This window comes from Diceros bicornis, chromosome 33 (genome assembly GCF_020826845.1).
Source record: "Diceros bicornis minor isolate mBicDic1 chromosome 33, mDicBic1.mat.cur, whole genome shotgun sequence".
In the NCBI taxonomy this organism is placed as follows: domain Eukaryota; kingdom Metazoa; phylum Chordata; class Mammalia; order Perissodactyla; family Rhinocerotidae; genus Diceros; species Diceros bicornis.
This window is the reverse complement of record NC_080772.1, coordinates 9,027,678-9,048,419: the sequence shown is the minus strand read 5'-3', so window position 1 is coordinate 9,048,419 and position 20,742 is coordinate 9,027,678. Positions and strand designations below refer to the sequence as shown.

General features: G+C 40.9%; 1 protein-coding gene across 1 annotated transcript in view; it reads right to left on the bottom strand.

Annotated features, from left to right (window-relative positions):
• XKR4 (XK related 4) overlaps window positions 1-20,478 on the bottom strand; it is a 397,946-nt gene extending 377,468 nt beyond the window's left edge. The window contains exon 1 of the mRNA XM_058528716.1: window positions 19,326-20,478. Coding sequence (XP_058384699.1) covers window positions 19,326-20,131 — 806 coding nt within the window. The 5' untranslated portion in view covers window positions 20,132-20,478. The remainder of the gene's footprint in view (window positions 1-19,325) is intronic.
• Between the last annotated feature and the right edge of the window lie 264 nt (window positions 20,479-20,742).

The window sequence follows — 20,742 nt, the reverse complement described above, 5'->3', positions numbered from 1 at the left end:
CCAGTCCTTCCATCCACTGGCCTGATGCTAACTGCAAAATTCAACAGGGAGTGCACCAGGCATGCTACAAGGGGATGTCCCGGGCGTCAGATACTTTTTAAAATCATGGATTAAATTCACAAATAAAATAGAACATAAAGAAATTAGGAATTTACCCATCTTTCACTAGAATAAAAATAAAGTCCTCTAATAATTTGCTGATTTTCATTCATTTAATCCACAAATATGTATAAAATGACAATGTGCCGGACATCATCCTATACACCAAGGACACTGCGGTGAGCAAATCAAAGTTTCTGCTCTCAGGAAGCACACATTCCAGAAAGGGCCAGCATTTACAAGTGAAACTAACCAGTGGGAGGCTGACAAAACCAAGAAGTGATCTGAATCAATAACTATATTCCAAAATAAGCAAGAGATATTATGGAAGAAGTGCAACCCAGCATATAAATAATGGGTCGAAGCCAGTTTCTAAAGGTGTTTTTACATAGACCTGATCCACAGCCTGCCTTGCCCCTCCTCTCTCATCCTTCCAGTTCATCTTCCTCTCACTTCCCTAGAAGGCCCCCATATGACACAGGAAAAGCCTCAGGTGACTGTGGGTTTAGTTAATTATTTCTTATACAGAAGAAAAGAAAGACAGCACTTTGCTGCAAGTCACAGCATTTAGACTAGAGTTCATGTGAACCCTATTTCTTTGTCTATTGCTACTCTATGTCATCCTTGTTTTCAATTCAGTGGATTTCAGAACTTTCATGTCTCCGTCAGGTAAAACTTTGTTCTTCCTTTCATGCACACAGTAAACTGATTCTTTAGCATTTCTTTGCTAATTCCAAAAAAGAAATAAGTGTCCACAGACTGCCCATTCACAAATCCTCCCATTCTAATCAACAGACTTATATTTATACGCATGACAGAGAAGCAAAGGTCTCAATCCCTTTTAAAGCTAAGAGGCCTCAACCAGATAGAATGACTGATTCTGTTTAACGAACTTAGCAAATTTTTAGTGTCCTTCTCAGCCAGACAGCCTTACTAGAATCGTCATTAAGCGTCATGTAAAATTTTCAGTTTCACAAGAATTTGTATATAATTTTAAAACGAAAAACGTTGGCGATATGGAGACAAATTTGCGAACATGGATTGAAATGAATATTTAGGCATAATGCAAAGACATTTAACAATGATACCCAACTTGTTTCTATATAGTGCAAATGAAACAAAAAAATTATCTGATTATATCATTTAGGCTAAAAAGGATTAACACTTGTTGCTATCATTGAACAGATGAGAACAAAATTTGTAATTCATTATCCGCTTTTAAGAATTACAGAACTAATTCAGTTCAATTTTAGCTAATATTATAACAATGCAAACAAAAATTCTGACAAGGCCTTTTAAAAGGTAGAGAAACCAGTTTTGTGCCACTCATTTGTGTACACTCTCCAGTCAAGTCCAGTGGAGGCAAAGCCAAAGCTGCGCAGGGGTCGTGACTTGGGCTGCGGCCTCCGCAGGGCCAGTGTGCAAGGCTGGGGCAGAACTCCAAAGCATTTCAGAGGGGTGTGTGTTGCGCTTTTTTTTTTCCTGAAAAACAGGAAGTATTTACCCCATGGTTACATTTTTAAAGAAATAATTACCAAGCAAGTTCAGGAATCCATGAAAATCACTAATCCCAAAGGTACATTAAAAGAAGGCTAATTTTATTCTAATAGTTTTTCTTTTACCCATGTGAAACCAGAGAGTTGGTACAAGACCTCAATGTCTAGATGTCTAGCAGAATAATTTCATAAAACTACTTAAACGCATCACTGAAATAACTGAGGTATTTTACTGGAATTTAAATTTTTACTATTTTACCCATTTCTCATTTCAGAATAACTATGAGACTTGTACTATAAAGCATAGATGCTAATCAGTAAATCACTCCAAAACTTTAGAGTAAATTTAGAACTTGTAACTTGGACAAGTTCATGGTATCTTAACTCTTTCTAGAATGACATTTTGTGCCCCAATTCACTAACTTTGTACCCTCAAACAAGGGACATTCGGCACGTGGTAGTTACTCAAAAGTTATTAAGTGTGGGAATGTAAAATGGTACAACCATTTTAGAAGACAGTTGACAATTTCCTACAAAAGTAAACATACTCTTCCCATAAGACCCAGCAATCACGCTTCTTGGTATTTACCCAAAGGAGTTGAAAATTTATATCCCCACAAAACCTACACACAAGTGTTTACAGCAGCTTTATTCATAATTGCCAAAACTTGTAAGCAACCAAGATATTCTTCAGCAGATGAGTGGATAAATAAATTGTGGCACATCCATACAGTGGAATATTATTCTGCGCTAAAAAGAAATGAGCTATGAAGCCACAAAACATATGGAGGAACCCTAAATGCATGTTACTAAGTGAAAGAAGCCAGTCTGAAAAGGCTATATACTCTATGATTCCAACTATATGACATTCTGGAAAAGGCAAAACTAAGGGTAGAGTAAAAAGATGAGGGGTTGCCAGGGGCGGGGGTAACAGGGATGAACAGGCGGAGCACAGGGATTTTTAGGGCAGTGAAACTATTCTGTATCCTACTGTAATGGCAGACAGATATCATTATACATTTGTCAAAATCCACAGACTCTACAACACAGAGTATACTCTAATGTAAACTATGGACCTCAGTTAATGACAATGTATCAATATTGGTCCATCAACTGTATGAAATGTACCACACTAATATTAAGATGTGAATAACAGGGGAAATTGGAAGTGAGAGGAAGTATATAGGAACTCTGTACTTCCCATTCAATTTTTTCTGTAAACTTAAAACTGCTTGAAAAAAATAGTCTATTAATTAAAAAATAAAAATTTAAAAAATTTAAAAAGTTGTTAAGTGAAGATATACTGAAATAAAAGTCTCAAAAGTACCTTCCTCTAAGAAATCTTTACTGAGCTAAGTGTCAAAGATGGAGCATTCACCACATCCTAACGACCTGAATGGCCCGTTCCATTCAGGGAATGCTCCCTCACCTACAAAGGTCTTTCCCAGGTTGGAGTTCAGCTACCTACAAGAGAACAGAAGTTCATTTCCTAAAGTAAGAAAGGTAAATCCCACTGAAAGCTAAAATAGCATCTACAGCCAAGAGAATTGAGGAAAGGGAGATTGAATTTACAACCAAATTCCTTTTAGGCTCAACAAGAAACCCACGTACAAAGAGCAGTCAGTCACCTTTGGCTCAGGAAGTTAATCAGCAGGCTCCACTATCAGGAACCCCTAATTAACGTCTGCAGGGGAATTTCTTGGCTAACTGGTGTTGATTATAAAAGCAAACCCTCCCTCTGACATGCACATACGTTAATGCACTATTGTAAAAGTTCAGAGTACTTATTACTGAGTTGTCACAGGCCCATTAATTATCTGCTATACTGCATTTAGCTTTACTCTGGTAAATCTTTTTCAATTGCCCATTCTGCATTTACAGAGCATCTTTATTTAACATGCTCCCTACTCTGTTTATGTTTATGCCTTTTCCAATAGCTCATTAAATAGATTTTTTTTTTAATTTTTCCCCCAAAGCCCCAGTAGATAGTTGTATGTCGTAGTTGCACATCCTTCTAGTTGCTGTATGTGGGACACGGCCCCAGCATGGCCAGAGAAGCGGTGCGTCGATGCACGCCCGGGATCCGAACCCGGGCCGCCAGCAGCGGAGCGTGCACACTTAACCGCTAAGCCACGGGGTCGGCCCTTAAATAGAGTTCTTAACCAGTACTATCAGAATCTTTAGCAAGAACCAGCCAAGCCCACTGAAGCGCTTTCATTTCACTCACATCATAGAGCATTCTAAGTTCCAAATATTTTTCAAGTCCATCTCTCACTCACATTTTCTTTTCCCTGCCTCTGAAGAATGCAGGAGACTTCTTTCTCCAATATTTCCAGACTGTGATTTAATCTTTCCCAATGCTAAAAGGTAACTGTTTGAAAATACATATTGGAACCTGTCCCCTGAACCTCCATTCACTAACAGAATCAAGTCCAGATTCTTCAGGAAAGTACCCAAGGCCCTGGTTAGTTTGGCCCCAAACTCACAACTCATCTCTTGACATTCTTTCCTTCACATCTTCCATTTCAGCCCTTTACAGAGCACAGTATAACATGTCTTTGTTCCTTCTTTTCTTTCTGCTTGGAATTCCCTTAGGTCCCCTCAGATGTTACTCCCTTATGAAACCTTCCAGACCAAAGTCTCCCATCCCTCCGCCATCCTCCCAAAACAATCCTATTCCTGCCATTGCTGATGATGTATGCCCCTTTGAGGTGTAAACGGTTATAAGGAGAGACTCTTGCAAGACAGTGAGCTCTTTTAAGTCAGGGAGGGCATTTCATTAATCTCGGTGTGCCCAGAGCTTGCACACAGTGAATGTGGATAAATATTTATAAAATGAATGAATGAAGGCATTTTCACACCAGAGTATCTGAGTTTAATTAAATCATTTCTGCTCTTTCTAGCATATCCTAACCTACACAACCACATGATCAGGCATATACATAGAAGAAAATCATGAGAAAAATAACAATGGTATAGATATACATGTTTCTTAGAACATACTACTTGGGATAAAAATCCAGTAAATAAGAACCCATTTAACGTCATGAACATTAAAATCATATTTGAAACCACTCAGTTTCTCTGGAAAAACTATACTTTGCAAAAATGTCATTTGAACTAAAAAAAAAAATGTACTGTATATACTGTATATTTTTCATGGAACGCTACCAAAAAACAAAAAAATTATAATAAGGCCCAGAATGCAGTTCACAAGCCCTTTCAAGGCAAGTCATATCCACTTTTGGGGGGCATCTTTTAAACAGGCACAGAGGAACTCTCGATTTTTAGAAATGAACATTTGGAATTGCTTTTACAAAAACTAGCTGTGCCTGATTCTGAAAATTTCACGTTGTGTGCATTTGAGAATGAATTTTCTAGCACTTACATACGCTGGGCTATTAGAGAGCTGGGTTCTGAGATAGGTCTTAGGAGTTGAATTTGAAGTTAAGTCACATAGATGTAAATCCTGCTGATCTCAGAGAGAGAGATGTGACTGACAGAGTGGCTTTGCCTTGCGTGCTTGTAGTCGAATTCATAATTCATGAGCATATGTGGGGTAGAATGCTAGTAGATGCTAAGCATGACTGCATGCAAAATGAGGATATAAATGCAGGTTAATTACATACTATTCAGGTGGGACTGGAGCCTACTCAGTATTCTTTAGTGCCATGCCTTTCCCAATGGAAATAACATGTATTTACCAGTAGATATCAGATGAAAGTGACACATTATGGATAAAATTGATCTATAGTTTCTGTGTTTGATGTTTGGTGTGAAATACCAATCCCAGGAATAGTTTATCAGAAATCTAGCCCAGGTGAACAAAACATGAATATTGTCCCCCAATTGGATATCTTATAAGGCGTATAAAAAGAGTTAATATGTTCCATGTGGGTACTAGTTTTCATAGAATTATAGGGCTGGGAGGGACCTTAGAAATTATCCGATGTAACTCCTACTCATCATTTTATTGTTGAGAAGTTTACAGCATAAAGTCAAGACACAGATCTGACCTCCCTTGGTCAGGTGTGTCTCTCCCTTTCCTGGCAGTCAGAGGAAAATCCCATAATTGGTCTTAACTAATTCCCACTGATGTCACAGTAAAATTGGACTCATTGCAGTTTTCAGCACAGTTGCCAGTCTGAAAGGTTGGGAAATGCTTCTCCAAGTGGTTCTCTTGGATTAACCCTGGAGCAGTAAGATAGAGTGGGGACAGCACACGACGGGGAAGCTGAAGTCACGAATGTGAGTGCAGGTACTTGCTGCTTAGTAGCTGTGTGCACTTGGGCAAGTCTCCTACCTCCTCTGAACCTTAGTCACTCATCTTCAAATGGCAACAACAGTAATACCTACCTTGAGAAGCTGATGAGAAGACTGGATGGTTTACTATGAGTGAATGTGCTTGGCAAGCTACAATGGCACTTACAAAGATTTAGTCCTTACTGTCATCATGGAATACTACTTATTAAACTCCCAAATAAGCACAGCGTGTCGCTAGGCCTTAAGCAAGGCAGGAGGCAGGGAAGACAATGGGCTTCACTCACATTAGGGGTTTAGTGTCCTAAAGACTCAGTTTTTGCCAGCAGGTAATCTTATTTGCAAAATCCATGTACTCAACCTGCCTCAGAAGTGAAAGAGCTCACTGCCCTTTCCCTGGTAACTTTAGTCAGTTCCTCTCTTAGCATTCAAAACATTTCACTTCACTTCGGATTTCCCTCTTTTCACTCCTGAAGAACTGAGCTCTGATATCTTCTAGAGCAGCTCTGTCCAACAGAAATATAATGCAAACCACATGTGTAAGTTTAATTTTCTGGTAGTCACATTTAAAAAGCAAAAAAGAGCAACAGGTGAAATTAATTTTAATGATACATTTTATTTAACCCAATATATCCAAAATGTTACAGTTCAACATATAATCAACTTAAAAATTATTAATGAGGTATTTATCGTCCCTTTTTTTCACAGCAAGTCCTCAAAATCCCCTGAGTATCTGACACTTACAACATACCTCAATTGGACCACATTTCCACTGCTCAACAGCCATGTGTAGCTAGTAGCTGCCATATTGAAAAGCCCTGTGGGTCTAGAGCCTGGCAGGGGGACCACACCCACTGATAAAGCTGACTGAGAAAAACTAACTTAGTAACTCTCCATGGAAACACGCAAGGAAACAATCATATCCTAGCACAGAGATGGGGGAAGGAACCCTAGCAACACAAGTGACAGCATAGCAATACCAGCTGTTGTAGGAAAGGGAAATTAGAAAACTAGTACTTTGAAAAGAAGCATTTCTGGGAAGGTTATCCTTTTCTATATTGTTTAGTGTAAAATAAGAAAACTGATAATAGATCTACACAAATACACATCTTTTTTCTTTTCTTTTTTTTTTTGTGAGGAAGATCAGCCCTGAGCTAACATCTGATGCCAATCCTCCTTTTTTTTTTTTTTCCTGAGGAAGACTGGCCCTGAGTTAACATCGTGCCCATCTTCCTCTACTTTATATGGGATGCCGCCACAGCATGGCTCGACAAGCAGTGCATTGGTGCGCGCCCGGGATCCGAACTAGTGAACCCCAGGCTGCCGCAGCGGAGCACGCGCACTTAACCGCTTGTGCCACCGGGCTGGCCCCTGCAAATATACCTTTTATAAGGCACATTCTCTTTATTCTACAATACAGACACTGACATATTTTGTCTATTGTTGAATGTTACATTTCTCAGGAAGAAAATAGTAAAGCATGAAGTCTGGCTGAACCATCTTATTTCTTCCCATGGTATAGCCTGCCTTGTGGGCCTATGGGTCACTGTGAAGACCTGAATTGCACAGAGCGGGTTGGTCATCAGAAATCTTTCCATATTGTTTTATAAACATACTCCCCCTAACTCCCGGCCAGGGCCTAGCCCTGCAGGCCTGGAGTCCTAGTTCCATTTTCTTCTATTCCTTCCTTAGTTTCTCTTTCCCCACATAGATACAGAGGCTCCTTGGTCTATCAGACTCCCGGCTGAAGGTGAGGGATTCCGGAACTCAACCTCCCCATGCACCATCCCTGACTCCCCATGGTGGGGTGTCCTTTGTTCATCCTCATGCTGCTTCTTTTCCAGAAAAGTATAGATAAGAGTGCCACAACCAGTCCAGCTCCACCTCTCTAAGCAGAGAGGGCAATCGTTACGTCTTGGTAAGAGCTACCACTCCTGCATTCCTCTCCTCATTCTCTATCCTCAGTGCCTGGTTACTCTGAGCCCAACACTTTCCTTCGTGTCCACCTCTGTTGAGAAGGTCTGGTCCCTCTCTCATCACCCCTTGTCTGCTCCATCCCAAGTGACCCACTGGCATAAGGTCTGAGGATAGTATAAAACTGTGACAGGTGGGCAGTCAATGTGATGAACTATTTTTTGAGAGATCAGTTGCAAACAACAAAATCATAAAGTAATGGATTTTTAATAGATTTTACTAAAATCTTTTACTCTCTTTGTCAATGGGAGATTTCATATTTTTGCTTGTAATATTGCCTATAAGGAGGTTCCTTTGTGTGTATGTATGTCCCTATCACTGTTAGTTTCTAAGCACCAACTCACGCTATCATACTTGGTTAGATAACTTTGGTGAGAAAGCCAGTGACAATGTCTGAATCAACCATATTTTCCATTAATGTCCTTGACCATTTCAGCTGAAAGGGACTCCTCCCTCCTCGGTGGCAGGAGTAGATGCTACTCGGCTTCTCAAACTTTAATATGCATACTCATCCCTTGGGGATCTTGTTCAAATGCACGTTGTGACTCAGTAGGTTTGGGGTGAGCCTGAGATTCTGCATCTCTGAGACACTTCCAAGAGATGCTGATGCTGCTGGTTGCAGATCCCACCTTGAGCTGCAAGGCAGTAGCTCCACGCTTAGCACACCATCACAGACTGATTTGGGGGGTATGAACATGACTTGGCTCCTTTCCTAAACAGTAAAACTTTTGAGAGCAAATTCTTTTTAATATATTTTCCTTACTATGATTTTAAGCAGATGTTTGTGGAATCCGTGATTAAAAGGTCATCATTGTTCACTTATTTTTGTCACTGTATTCTCAGCAACTGATTACAGTGACCAAGGAGTGACGTAGTCACTGGGCTCCTAATGAATTTGCAGGTGTCAACAGTGGTGACTGAGGACCTGCCCGCCATCCCAGCCCCTTGCCCTCCCCTCAGTGGGATGAGAACCCAACCTCCAGTCTTAGGCCTTACTCTGAATATCTCACCAGGCAGAAATTATATAATGAGAACATCAATGAAACAAATTTCCCTTTAGTTTTACATTTGGAAGCATGAGTATCATGGTTTGCTTTCGTGATGCTCTTGATTTCAGATTCTCACCTACCTTTACTATTAGCAAGTCTGTTTCTGGCCCTTGCTTGGATTCCCAGGTTTTTAATATATTCCCATTTGTGACGATGTGCCTTGGCCTTGACCCTCTGGCGGCTAACTTCTTTCCTATTTCTGATCTGTGTGATAACACAGGACTCTCAAGTCAAACACTCTCAGACAAAGACCTCACTGGTGCCCTCAATATCAAGCTGATCCCATAGACTTGAACATTATCACAACTTGAGTTTTGCCTTCTTTGCCCCTATAACAAACTCATCTAATGGAAGCCTGGCCCGGCTGGTGAAGCCTTGCTTTAACTTTCCTGTGCTATGTTTTATAATGCGGGTCTGCACAATTTTCACACCCCTACTACCAAGGATTTATCCCACCCTCTTATTATGGGATAAAATTCTCCATTTTTGTTCATTTCTCTCATGGCTAAAATTTTCTTCCTCAAGCTAATAAATGCATGCCCTATCTACACCACCCTCCTCTCCTCTTAGCACATCAAAGAATGGGACTCAATGATAGTTTCCAGGGTACTTGGACATCCTTCCTTGATAAAAACTGCAGGTTTCCTCCCCCTTACTAATTTGATTCCAACTTTAAAGCAGGTGGATAATATATCCTTAAATAATTGTAACTATTTGATTACTTTTCAGAAGTGGCAACACAGCTAATATTTATGCTGTCAATAGGCTGATGTTATGTTACCTGTTCCAGTCTAGAACTCAATTTTTCAAACCTGACTATCACCAAATCAGGAAAAATCCATAAGATATCTGTGACTGCTACTCTTACTAGTAGTACATCCCCTGGAAATATGAAACCCTATGGGACGTACTTCCTAATTTATGTTATAATAACAGACCCAAGTATTGTAAATCACTTTGGAAAGTCTTCTGAAATTGACCTACATTTTAAAAAAAGATTGTTGGGGCCGGCCCAGTGGTGCAAGCGGTTAAGTGCCCAAGCTCTGCTGCGGCGGCCCGGGGCTCGCCGGCTCGGATCCTGGGCACACACCGACGCACCGCTTGCCAAGACATGCTGTGGTGGCGTCCCATATAAAGTGGAGGAAGATGGGCATGGATGTTAGCCCAGGGCCAGTCTTCCTCAGCAAAAAGAGGAGGATTGGCAGATGTTAGCTCAGAGCCGGTCTTCCTCACCAAAATAAATAAAAATTAAAAAAGATTGTTATTAATTTTACTTTTGTAAAACAGGAAATTAATGAGTTGAAAGTCCATCAAAACAAGAGAAGCCTTTACAAATCCCTTCCCCTGCTTTCCTCAAGGATCATTTCTTCATTGTTAATCTTACATTGATACAGTGATTATGCCATGAACTAATGATGGAGGCTATGGGGGAGAATTTTGTTACTGTTACTGCTCCAATGGCTACCTTTGTTTTTTGATTATTGACTCTTTGCTTACTGAAAAAAGACCTGAAAAGCAAAGAATTCAGCCCAAAACTGATATCTTTATTCATGTCTATTATTTGTGCTGCAAAAAGAGGAAGTCGGACTGCTTTTTACATGGATGAAATCACCCAGATTGGCTGTTCAGAAAAGTGACTTTGTCCTTCTTAAACAGAGTGTACTTGATGGGAAGTCAAATCAAAGTCGTCTCAAGTCTTGTTAGACTCATATTCACTGTAGATCCCACTTTTTCTCTATATGCGTGATTTTCTCTTTGACTAATCCTCACCCACCCCACACACTGCCCACTGCTCTGTTTATATAAAAGGATTCCCCTGACAGGAAAACAGGGCATGTGCATAAATTAAACAAAAGAAGCAGAACTGATTCAAACAGCCTACTTATGAATCATGAAGATGAGAAAATAGTTTGACATACTTCAGATAATGTTAAAATAAATCCTTAAAATTTTTTTTTTAATTTAAAAATCTGAAATGTTGTCACGGGGTTGAAAATTGGGGTTGAAAATTGTTCAGCTTCACAACAGATCTCTAACATCCTAGAGATCCAGGCAATTCTCATCTAGGAAAGGTTAACGCAATGCTCTCTTCTTCTAGTGGAGTGTAACATCTTCCTATTCTTTAACAAGTACAAGCCTGATACAGTATCTTTGTACAGAGTTTAAATTCAATTTCTAGCATATTAAATCTGTGACAGTGTAACCCAGGAAAAGCTTTTAATTTAAAAGCAAATCTTGCTCTGACAACAGTCTTCTCATTGACATAATGGATAGTTCTTTTTAAGCCCATGAAGCATTGTTCCTATTTGCTAATCATAGCACTCCAGCTGTGCATACCTCACTACAGGAAAGGTAGATGGCAATTTTGGCTTCCCAAGTCTATATGGTATATATTTTAGAATTAGTGAAATGGAACACTTTTAATATCAGCTTCACATATTTAGATATGGGTTTTAAGGAAAATTGTTTCATTAGATTATAACTAAAATTTGGAAATGACACAAAATAAGTTGCACTACACAAATAAGCTTAAGATTCCCTGCTCATTTACGAATAATACCAGTTTCTGGGGTTTAGACACTAATATTATCAACTCTGGAAAACCCCCTGTAGATCCCCTTTGACTTACATGACCAGTAACGGTGGCCTTAGAGGAACATACAGACTTGCTGGTGTGTATACTCTGGGGACTGGGCAAGCAAAAAGAATTTATAATAAGAGCAGGACCAGAATTTTAGACCTGGAAAGAAACCTAGATATTATTTTTTGACCAATCACATCTCACAGATAGAAAACTAAGATCCAGAAGGAGGAAACTGAAAGAAGGTTCACTTTGTGGGGACCAGAGTGCTGTGCGGCATCATCGGCACATGTCGTTGCACACGACACGGAGCAGTTAGTGACCTGCTGGGGTCTGAGCTACCGAGCAGCCAAAGCATCGCTTCTGACTCCCCATTTAGTCCTATTCCCCAAAGGACAGCTGTCTCTCTAAATAAGACCCATTGGTGATATTCTAACTCTGACCTTATCCCTTCATCCCACAGTTAGAAGAGATCTAATGGTGTCCCTCAGACCACCTCTTGCCTCTAGGCAACTTTTGAACTGATTTATTTCCATTTTAACCCTCCTTTAGTTTCTCTTGCAATCAGTAATCTGTACTAGTTCTGTACATAGACTAGACACGGAATTAATGTTTTATAGTGATAAGAATTATGGTCATGATGGTGGCAATGGCAGTAATAGTGAAAGCTACAAACTTTCTTTGTGTAGACAAATAGAAGCCCTCAAAACACCAAAAATCATTCAGTATATAAGTATATTCTCAGACAGCCAAGTGTAGGTAAGAATTAAGTGAAAAATATCTATCCCAAAGCTTCCCAGTCTGACTTTTCTGTCAGCAAGAATAGGAATGCAAAGCTGGGCTTCTAGCTGCATCTGTCTCAGAGGATAACTAGTACTTTGTGAAATTTAGCCCCACTTCCCTAACACTAGTAATCTAAAAAAGAGCTGGGTGATTTGTCATATATTTTCTAGAGAACATTGCACATTTTCTGATTCACTGTACCATTCGAAACTCAAGAAGCAACCAAGCAGCAAGTTCAGCTACACTCTCACAAAGAAGAAAAAATAATGCCCAAGTTTCATTTACAGGTCAGTAAATATTCACCGAGCATGTTCTTATACATGAGTAACTTCATGAGGACTTGTGCATGGTCTTCCTTCCCAACTGGTCATGATAACAGTTACCAACCATCATATAGCAGGAAGGAAGTCACTTAGTATGTTGGTCAGAATTATGCAATGCCATTCAAGACAATATTTCCTGTTGAGAATTATTGAATATGTTTTTCCCTGATATCCATCAACATATTACAACTATTTTATAAGATTACACCTGGTAAGCACTTTCTCATGACTAGCACCACACTGCACCTTATATTTGATAATGCATAAGAATAATAAATCCAATTCTAATTCCTAGTCTTGCTTCCATAGGCTTAGTGTGCCATTCAAATTCTAAAGCAAGTCAAAGAAATGTGCTAATCAGATTAGTCAGCAAGTCCATATAAACGGGGATCATTCTATTTATCTGCTACTCAGTGACTGGTGCTATTTAAATTCATAGGTAGACTATTTCATTCAAACTGTAAAATATAAAGCATATTGAACAGCGAGTTGTGTACTTGGATATTCAAATATTAAGGAATTTTTTTGTACCTAATTCAGGTATATCTACCACATAGATTTATGCATAAATTACTCCAACTCATACAGAAACCCAAGTAAATGCACAGAGGACTACTTGTGTGTGGATTTATATCTGTTAGCTAACTCAGAGATTTAAATACCAAGCCCAACATTCAAGGATGTTGTATGGATTTGTGATGCTCCAGGGAAGATACTGGGTCCATAAACCAATGAATAGATTTCAAAGTGACACAACTGCAATATTTCAAGCAAACTCCTACTTCTTTTATCCACAAAAAAGCAAAGCTTAGTCCACTATGTTTGAAGCAGCATGCAATGCTAGAAATCATCATAAAATCTCAGGGCTGGAAAACGATCTAGTTCAACCCTCTGTATGAGAGTTAAAGTCTCTTCTACTGCAACTCTGCCTACAGTTTTCCAAACTATGCTTAGACACTCCAACGATGCAGAACTTGCTGTTTCTGTGGAATCTTGCTTTATCTTGGGATCTCTTTGACTACTTAAAAAGTTCTTCCTTGAATTAATTCAAAATCTCTTCCTGTAGGTCTCATCCATTTTGTCCCAGACGGTTCATGCAAAAGTCAACTGCCTCTTCCAGATCACCATCTTTCAATACTTACCAGACAGCTCTCAAGTTTTCAGGCTTCTCTTCTACCTAATCATCCTTAGTCTCATCAACCATTTTTCAGGTTCCTTTCTTCCTTCCCATATCAATATTAAATTCTAGCCTAGAATCTGTGCAGAACTATGTGACCTAAAGAGGAAAAGATTTAACATTCTGTCTCAGTTTCCACATAGGCAAAATGAAAGTGTTACCTGAGGGTCGAATAAGAAAGAAGACACGGAAGCCCTCAGAAGATTAAAAAGTGTTACAAAAATATAAGGAACAAGTTTCTAAGGACTAGGAAACCTAAATTTCAATAAGGTGAAGACCACCATATCCTAAAGAAAATTTCTTCAAAAGTAACACAAAATATAGTTTTGCCAAGAATTTACTTTAGTATAAATACAATTAAAAATTTCAACCAATCTGTTCTTTTGAAAACGAACTCTCCCACCATGTTGGGCCTATTTATATGCCCCAATTACATAAAACTCAATCCCCTTAAAATCAATGAATTTTCATAAATGAAAGAGAAGACTGAATTAGAGGGGAATTGATGACATATCCCCTGAAACTTTTAGCTTTTTGCCATTCCTTTGGATAAAGCAATGTTTTAACACTTTTGTTAACAATCCCTCCCCACTTATAATCCTTCAGTGGTTCCTCAATGTCTTCAGAATAAAATCTGAATTCTTTTCCTTGTCCATCCCAACTGATTCTCCAACCTCATCTCTAGTTAGTATCTCTTACTCACTCTCTATTCAAAGCACACACTCAACCTGCCTTGTTCTTTCTTGCCCGGCTGCCTTCACGCATAATCACTTCCAAGGCTCTACAGCCAACGCCCCTCTCTATTCAGAGAGTAGATGTTCTCACCATTCAAACCTTTGCTCAAACATCCCCTCTTCCAGGAGTCTTACCTGAACCACTAAGGTGGTTTGAGTCTCCCGTTTCTATCATAGTGCTTATTTCCCTGTATTGAAATTGTCTGTTCTCTTTTCTGTCTTTCTGATCAGACAGTAGATTTCTTGAAAGAAGATGTGTATTTTATTCATCTTGGGATAATTAGTAACTAGCACAATGCCTTGCACAGCATAGGTCTCAAGATATGATGAATGAACAAATTAATTAATCTGTATCAGAGGGAGCACAAATGCAAAAAAAACGATCATTAAATCAACTCAGGAAAGGGCGCCAATCTTGCCTGACCTCTATCAGAATTCAGAACTAACTCAGAATTGATAAAGTACTTTTTCACTAGACGAACATATAACCTATGTATTCTCTATTTTCCTATCCATTCCTTATTGCTAGAACCTCGTCATCATTTGCAAAGCACTTTTCACTTGTTCACATACATGATGCCATTTAATCATTAACTCCACTACAAGATCATATTACTCAATTGGGACTTAATGGAACAAGCTCAGCATGTCCTAACAGTGTAGTAAGAGGAGCACTGGGCTTACAGTCAGAAGATCTGAGCTCAAGTCCCTGTTCCGCCATTTAACTACTGGTGTGTTGTCAGAAAGATCTCCTAACTTATCTAAACTGCAGCTCCCTCTCCCACTTTGCCATCCTTAGTGAAGGTTAATTGTCATTTTTATACATTGTTGTCCTTCTTATCCAAGTTGGCATTTGCAGGTAGCTAACGGAGCCAGAAAGAGCATAGACTTTAGGATAAGACAGGCCTGGTTTTGACTCTAAGCTACAAAACATAATAGTTGGGTAATCCTGTGCCTGTTATTTAATCTCTCTGAGCCAGTTTTCTCATATATAGAGATACTAATGATTTCCTCTTCGGTGACTGTAAAACTTAGATGACATAAGGAGTATAAAAACATTTTTAAAGCGCCATATAAAATTGTTGTTATTATTATTTTTGTTCAGCCAGGTTTAAGAATAGCATAGAACAGTATTTCTCATATCATTACAAGAGTATTTAATAGATATGCCTTTAAAAAGTTATTGACAACTGCACATTAGCTTATTAAAGGCTCTGAAAAGTCTTGCTGTAGAGAGATCTGTTTAACTCTGTTTAACATGTCATTTTCCCAGTTTATCTGAACATGGACACACATTAATACCTCGTGCAATGTCAAGCATGAGAAGAGCAGAAAAAGCTGTTCTTTCACCCCATCTTCCTCACATGACTCTTATAATAGATATTCAGACACAAAAACCAGAATAGTAAAAATACCATCCATTGATTTATTGTTGGCAATGTGCCTATTTGCTAGAAAACAACTAAATACATACACACATACACAGGAGAAATTCAGGTAGAATTTTAAGAGTGAGTCATAAATTCTGAAGGAAGAAGACATCTGGATATAATTGATCATTGGTATGAAGACTAAAAACTGTTCTGATGGGGTATTTGTGATGCTCACTGGTTGAACTGCACTCTTAGTAACTTCTGGAATTATATGAAATGAACAAGAAAGAAAAGTAGTTTCTCATTCATTCACAGGCACAGTTCCTTTAAAGTCATAAACGCTCTTTTCACATGGTAGCAAAAGTTCACTTCATTATTTCAAATGGCTCTTTCTTAGCATCAACTCCTGTGACTTTAAAAGCTGCCATTAATTTCCCATTAGTAAACAGTAATTAAAATGAATATGTATATTTGCTTTCAGCAGTTACATTTGTAATCAATGTATGAATACGCGCAGATCTTGTCCAAAATGTTTCAAATAGCTATTTCTGAATAAGCAAACACTTTGATGTTATTTCAAAGGATTTTACCTACAGAAAGCTTTTAGAATCTGGCCCTTACCTAAAATAACTAGAATTTCATGGAAGTACAATGAACAGTTACCAACCTAGCTAAAATCTATTTTATTGATCTTAGAAAGTAGCATGTTAAAAACGTGAACAATGACCTCTGAGCTTTGAACCATCCAGTACCCTGGTGTCTGCAATACTTGTGTACAATGCATTGAAAAGAAAAGCTAGAGGAGGCAGAGGAATGTTCCTAATTTAGGGAATCATAGTAGTCTAACATAACGATCTAATACAATAATCTGAGATTAATTGCATTTCACCAGCTTATTATCAAAGGTTATCTACCACCCAGGTTCCAATCAAATATTCTACACTCAGAGAAGCTGAAACAATTACAATGCACCCGAGTGTTAAATTTCATGAACTTTCTGATCCCATTTCAATTTCTTGCATTAGGCTAAAGTTTTTTTTTTATCTCAAACATACTTTATAGAGAGAAAATGAGGCTGATCTTAGATCATGCTTCCACCAAGTTACTCCACCATCCACCAAATATCTTAACTAGGATCCAAGAACAGTTAGATTAGATCCTTCAGATTTATATATTAAACATGTTATTCCCAAAATGTAGACAAATATCTGAAAATATTTACAATACTTCCTCCTAGATGACCATGCGTTAGCAGAATAAACTTCAAAACCTCTAAGGAAAACATCGTATAAACGCTTAACAAAAAGGAGCCATGTGTGACCATAGTTTCTCTGGGGTTGTGTAGGTTAACGCATTTGTCTGACAGCCTGTGGTTTTCCTTCTGCATTCAACCTCACCCTTCTATTCCCCCTCCCCCTTGATAGCTTTCCTGTATGGCCAGTTCACCCAGTGGCTGTGGTCTCACTGAGATGTGTTTAGGCCCTTTTCTTTTCCTAATTATTTCTCACTTTCTGCATTGTATACCCTGAGATATTAAACATCATTTTGAACCAAACATTTTTCAATTGGGAAAATGCTTGGTTTAGAAGGTCTAGTAAACACAGCTATAATTAAAATGACTTCTTCACTTCACAGAACTTGATATCAGATTTTTCATAAAGCATCAAACCATAGGAAACATGGATAGTTCTTCAGCTAATAGAATTGAGAAGTGTTTGCATTATTTACATAAATCTAGAAATTTTAAAAGTGATTGAAAGTAAGTGAGTTCCAAATCCTGTAGAAAGTTTGCAAAAGGTAACACATAGAATGTTAAGCATCAGGTACCACATTATCAGATTAAAACTGATAATCACATGCATCCTAGCCACTAAACAGTTTCAGTAATCAAATCAAGCATTTGAGTTCTTCATCTAACTTGAAGAAGAGCTTCAAGCTATAAGTCTTCACAACAGTCAACCACGGGAAATATAGCTATCACATTTAACTGACATTTCAAAAAGTCCTCTGAGTCCAAACTATGGAGGTTTCCAACAGCAGTTTGTCTGACTGCATATCATAGATCACTTTCCAGAAAGTATCTGCTTGAAAAAAACAAAAGTTTCACAATTTGAAAGATCACTGTCTATGGAAATGCTCACCCTGCTTTACATTTACAGAGCAATGGTCCCGGGAAGACTTGTAAAATAATCACACTTGCTCTTTTCAATGAAAACACTATTGTTCACCATAAACAAAAAGAAGTTATTAGTTCTATTCTACAAATTCTCTGAGTTGTTTCCACATGGAATATCTCAGCATAGTTAACGACTTATAATGTCTTTTATCACAAAAATAACTACAAATGAAATTGAAAAGGATACTGGCACGGCAGAATGTAGCCCCACATCGGTGCACTCGCTGGGAAGTTTCCTCATTTTACTTATACTACACACCTACTAAGTCATGTTAAACCCAAAAAGCTCTGGATGTTAGCATCTAAACACTTCCACATAAAGAATTTTTATAGACAAAATATTGCTTCAAAAAGCTATTAAAAAACATGTGAAAGTCGGAGGAACACATTCTTGAGTATATTGTTTCATTATATTCCTAATTCCAGGCAGTGACTGTTCAAATGATGGTTCCCTCTGCCCAATGAGTTTAGCCTTGTATTCCAGTTTGTAAGTGGAAGTGATATCTGCATAAAAAGACTTAGTGGATCAGATGACAAGGAGCAAAGCAGTCAATGAAGATGCCAAGTACGATTCAAGTTAACAAGTGCAGCACCTCTTTTCCAAGTGTTCTTAGTTATATGAGAAACCAGATGCCGGGATATTGCAAGATAATCAGAAAGTGTACCAGAAAAGTAAGTCTAGGTCCCATAAAGTCCTTACTCATATTTGAAGATAGATATAAATATAGATACAGATACAGATAGTCTCTAAAAAGACAAGCCGTGTCTTTACTAAGCTCTTCACTTGGAGCACAGTACTTCTCCACCAGTGATCATTAAAATGTGAGTACTTTTGAGCAGCAACAACTCCTATCTAACTAGAATTAACAATTTTTCTCAGGGAACAAAAGGAGCCAGCCAAATTGCAACATACATTTCAAATTCAACATAATAAAAAGGGATTTTTAGAAGATGTGACAGGAATCTTCTCCTACTCACTGAAACAGTATCACTGAAAATGGGAGGGGGAGGCGTTGTGGCATATAAAGAGAGAAAAGCCAGTGAAGCAGAGTGGGGAGACAGAAGGGATGAGGTGATCAAAACCACTTTGCTGCCTTTCCCTTGTTTCTCACTTCCCTCCCACCCCAGGTTGTGATCACAAATTCAAAAAATGCAAAACCCAGCTAAAAAAAAAAACACGGCAAGAGTGTGACTAGGGTTACTACCACAGCAACGCTAAACGATATTCGTGCAAAAGCAAAGCAGTGAGGATGTAGTAGCAGCAGCAGATCTCCCCCTCCCCCCACCCCTGATACGGTACCTCCAGATTTGCCCGAGCTGCAAGATGTGGATGAGTGACTGCAGGAGCCAGATGCAGAAGGAGCAGGACGCAGACCTGTGTTTGCCGCTGGCTCGGGTGGCCCCGCTGCTGTTGCTGCCGCTGTTGGTGGCGGCGATGTTGCTCTTGCTGGCGCTGGATGCTTGCCTTTGCGGCGTGGAAGGACGAGCCTCGCCTTCCGCGGCCGCAGACCCACTGCTGACCATGGTCTTGCAATCGGCTCCAGGCTGCGGGCAGCTGGAGGCGGCCGCGGCGCTGTCCTCGGTGCTGAAATCGTGCACAAACCAGCGGAAGCTGAACACTTGCACCGAGAGCGAGCCGAGCACCACGAAGAAGAGCGTGAGCCCGAACCACCAGCGCTGGCCGCGCAAGTAGTAGTCCACGGCGAGCCAGATGTCCGTGCCCACGTCCGCGAAGTACACGGCCACGGCGGCCAGGATCCAGAGGCAGTCCCACAGCGAGTAGCGCCGCTGCTCCCTGCCCAGGCGCAGGCACAGCGCCGCCGAGCCCGCCCCGCCGCCGCCCGGGCCGCCAACGCCGCCGCCCGAGCCCCCCGAGCCGCCGCCCGAGCCGCCGCTCCCGGAGCAGCAGCAGCAGCAGCGCGAGCAGCCGCCGCCGTCCGGGCAGCAGCCGCCCCCAGCCGCCTCCTCGTCCTCGGCTCCCGACCCCGACGGCAAGCCCGGAGCCAATCCCTGCACCGAGCCCGAGTGGTCCGAGTTCTGCAGCGGAGTGAACGCCACGTCGCTGCTCTTCTTCATTTTCAGCCTCCCGTCTGACTTAGCGGCCATGATGCCTCCAAACCGGAGAAGAGCCTTCCTTTATCTGACACCTTTCCCCGCTGTCTCCTCCTCCCGCCACCTCCTCGCCTCGCCCCGGCTTCCCTCCCCGGCGGCGCGGCTCTCCCTCCTCCTGCTCCTGCGCCGCCTCGCCCGCCGCCCGCCGCCGCCCGCCGGGCTGGGCGCTGGGCCGGGCTAGCGGTGCGCCTGGGGCCGGCAGGAGCGCCGCCTGGCTGCCTGCGCGGAGCCAAGCTGCTCGCGGCGCCCAGCGCGCGCCCCTGCCCGCCGCCCGCGCTCCTCGCCGTCCCGGCCCCGCGGCTGCCGCCCGAGCCGCCGCCGCCGCCAGGAGCAGGAGCAGCAGCGGCCGCCGCGGCGCTCCTCGGACCTGCACATTCCTCTCCTCCCCTCGCAAGCGCTCCCTCCTCCCGCTTCCTCTCCTCCACCAGCTGACTCCGAGGGAGAGGATGACCTCATCCCTTCTCTTCCAGCTGCCGCCGCTCCCACCCCGGCTCGGGAGGGGCGAGGGAGGAGGAGGGCCCCGGAGGAGGGGCCGCGACGAGAACCGCGGCTAGGGTGGGGGTGGGGGATTGGCCGATCCCGGGGGCCAGGAGGAGCGACCGAGA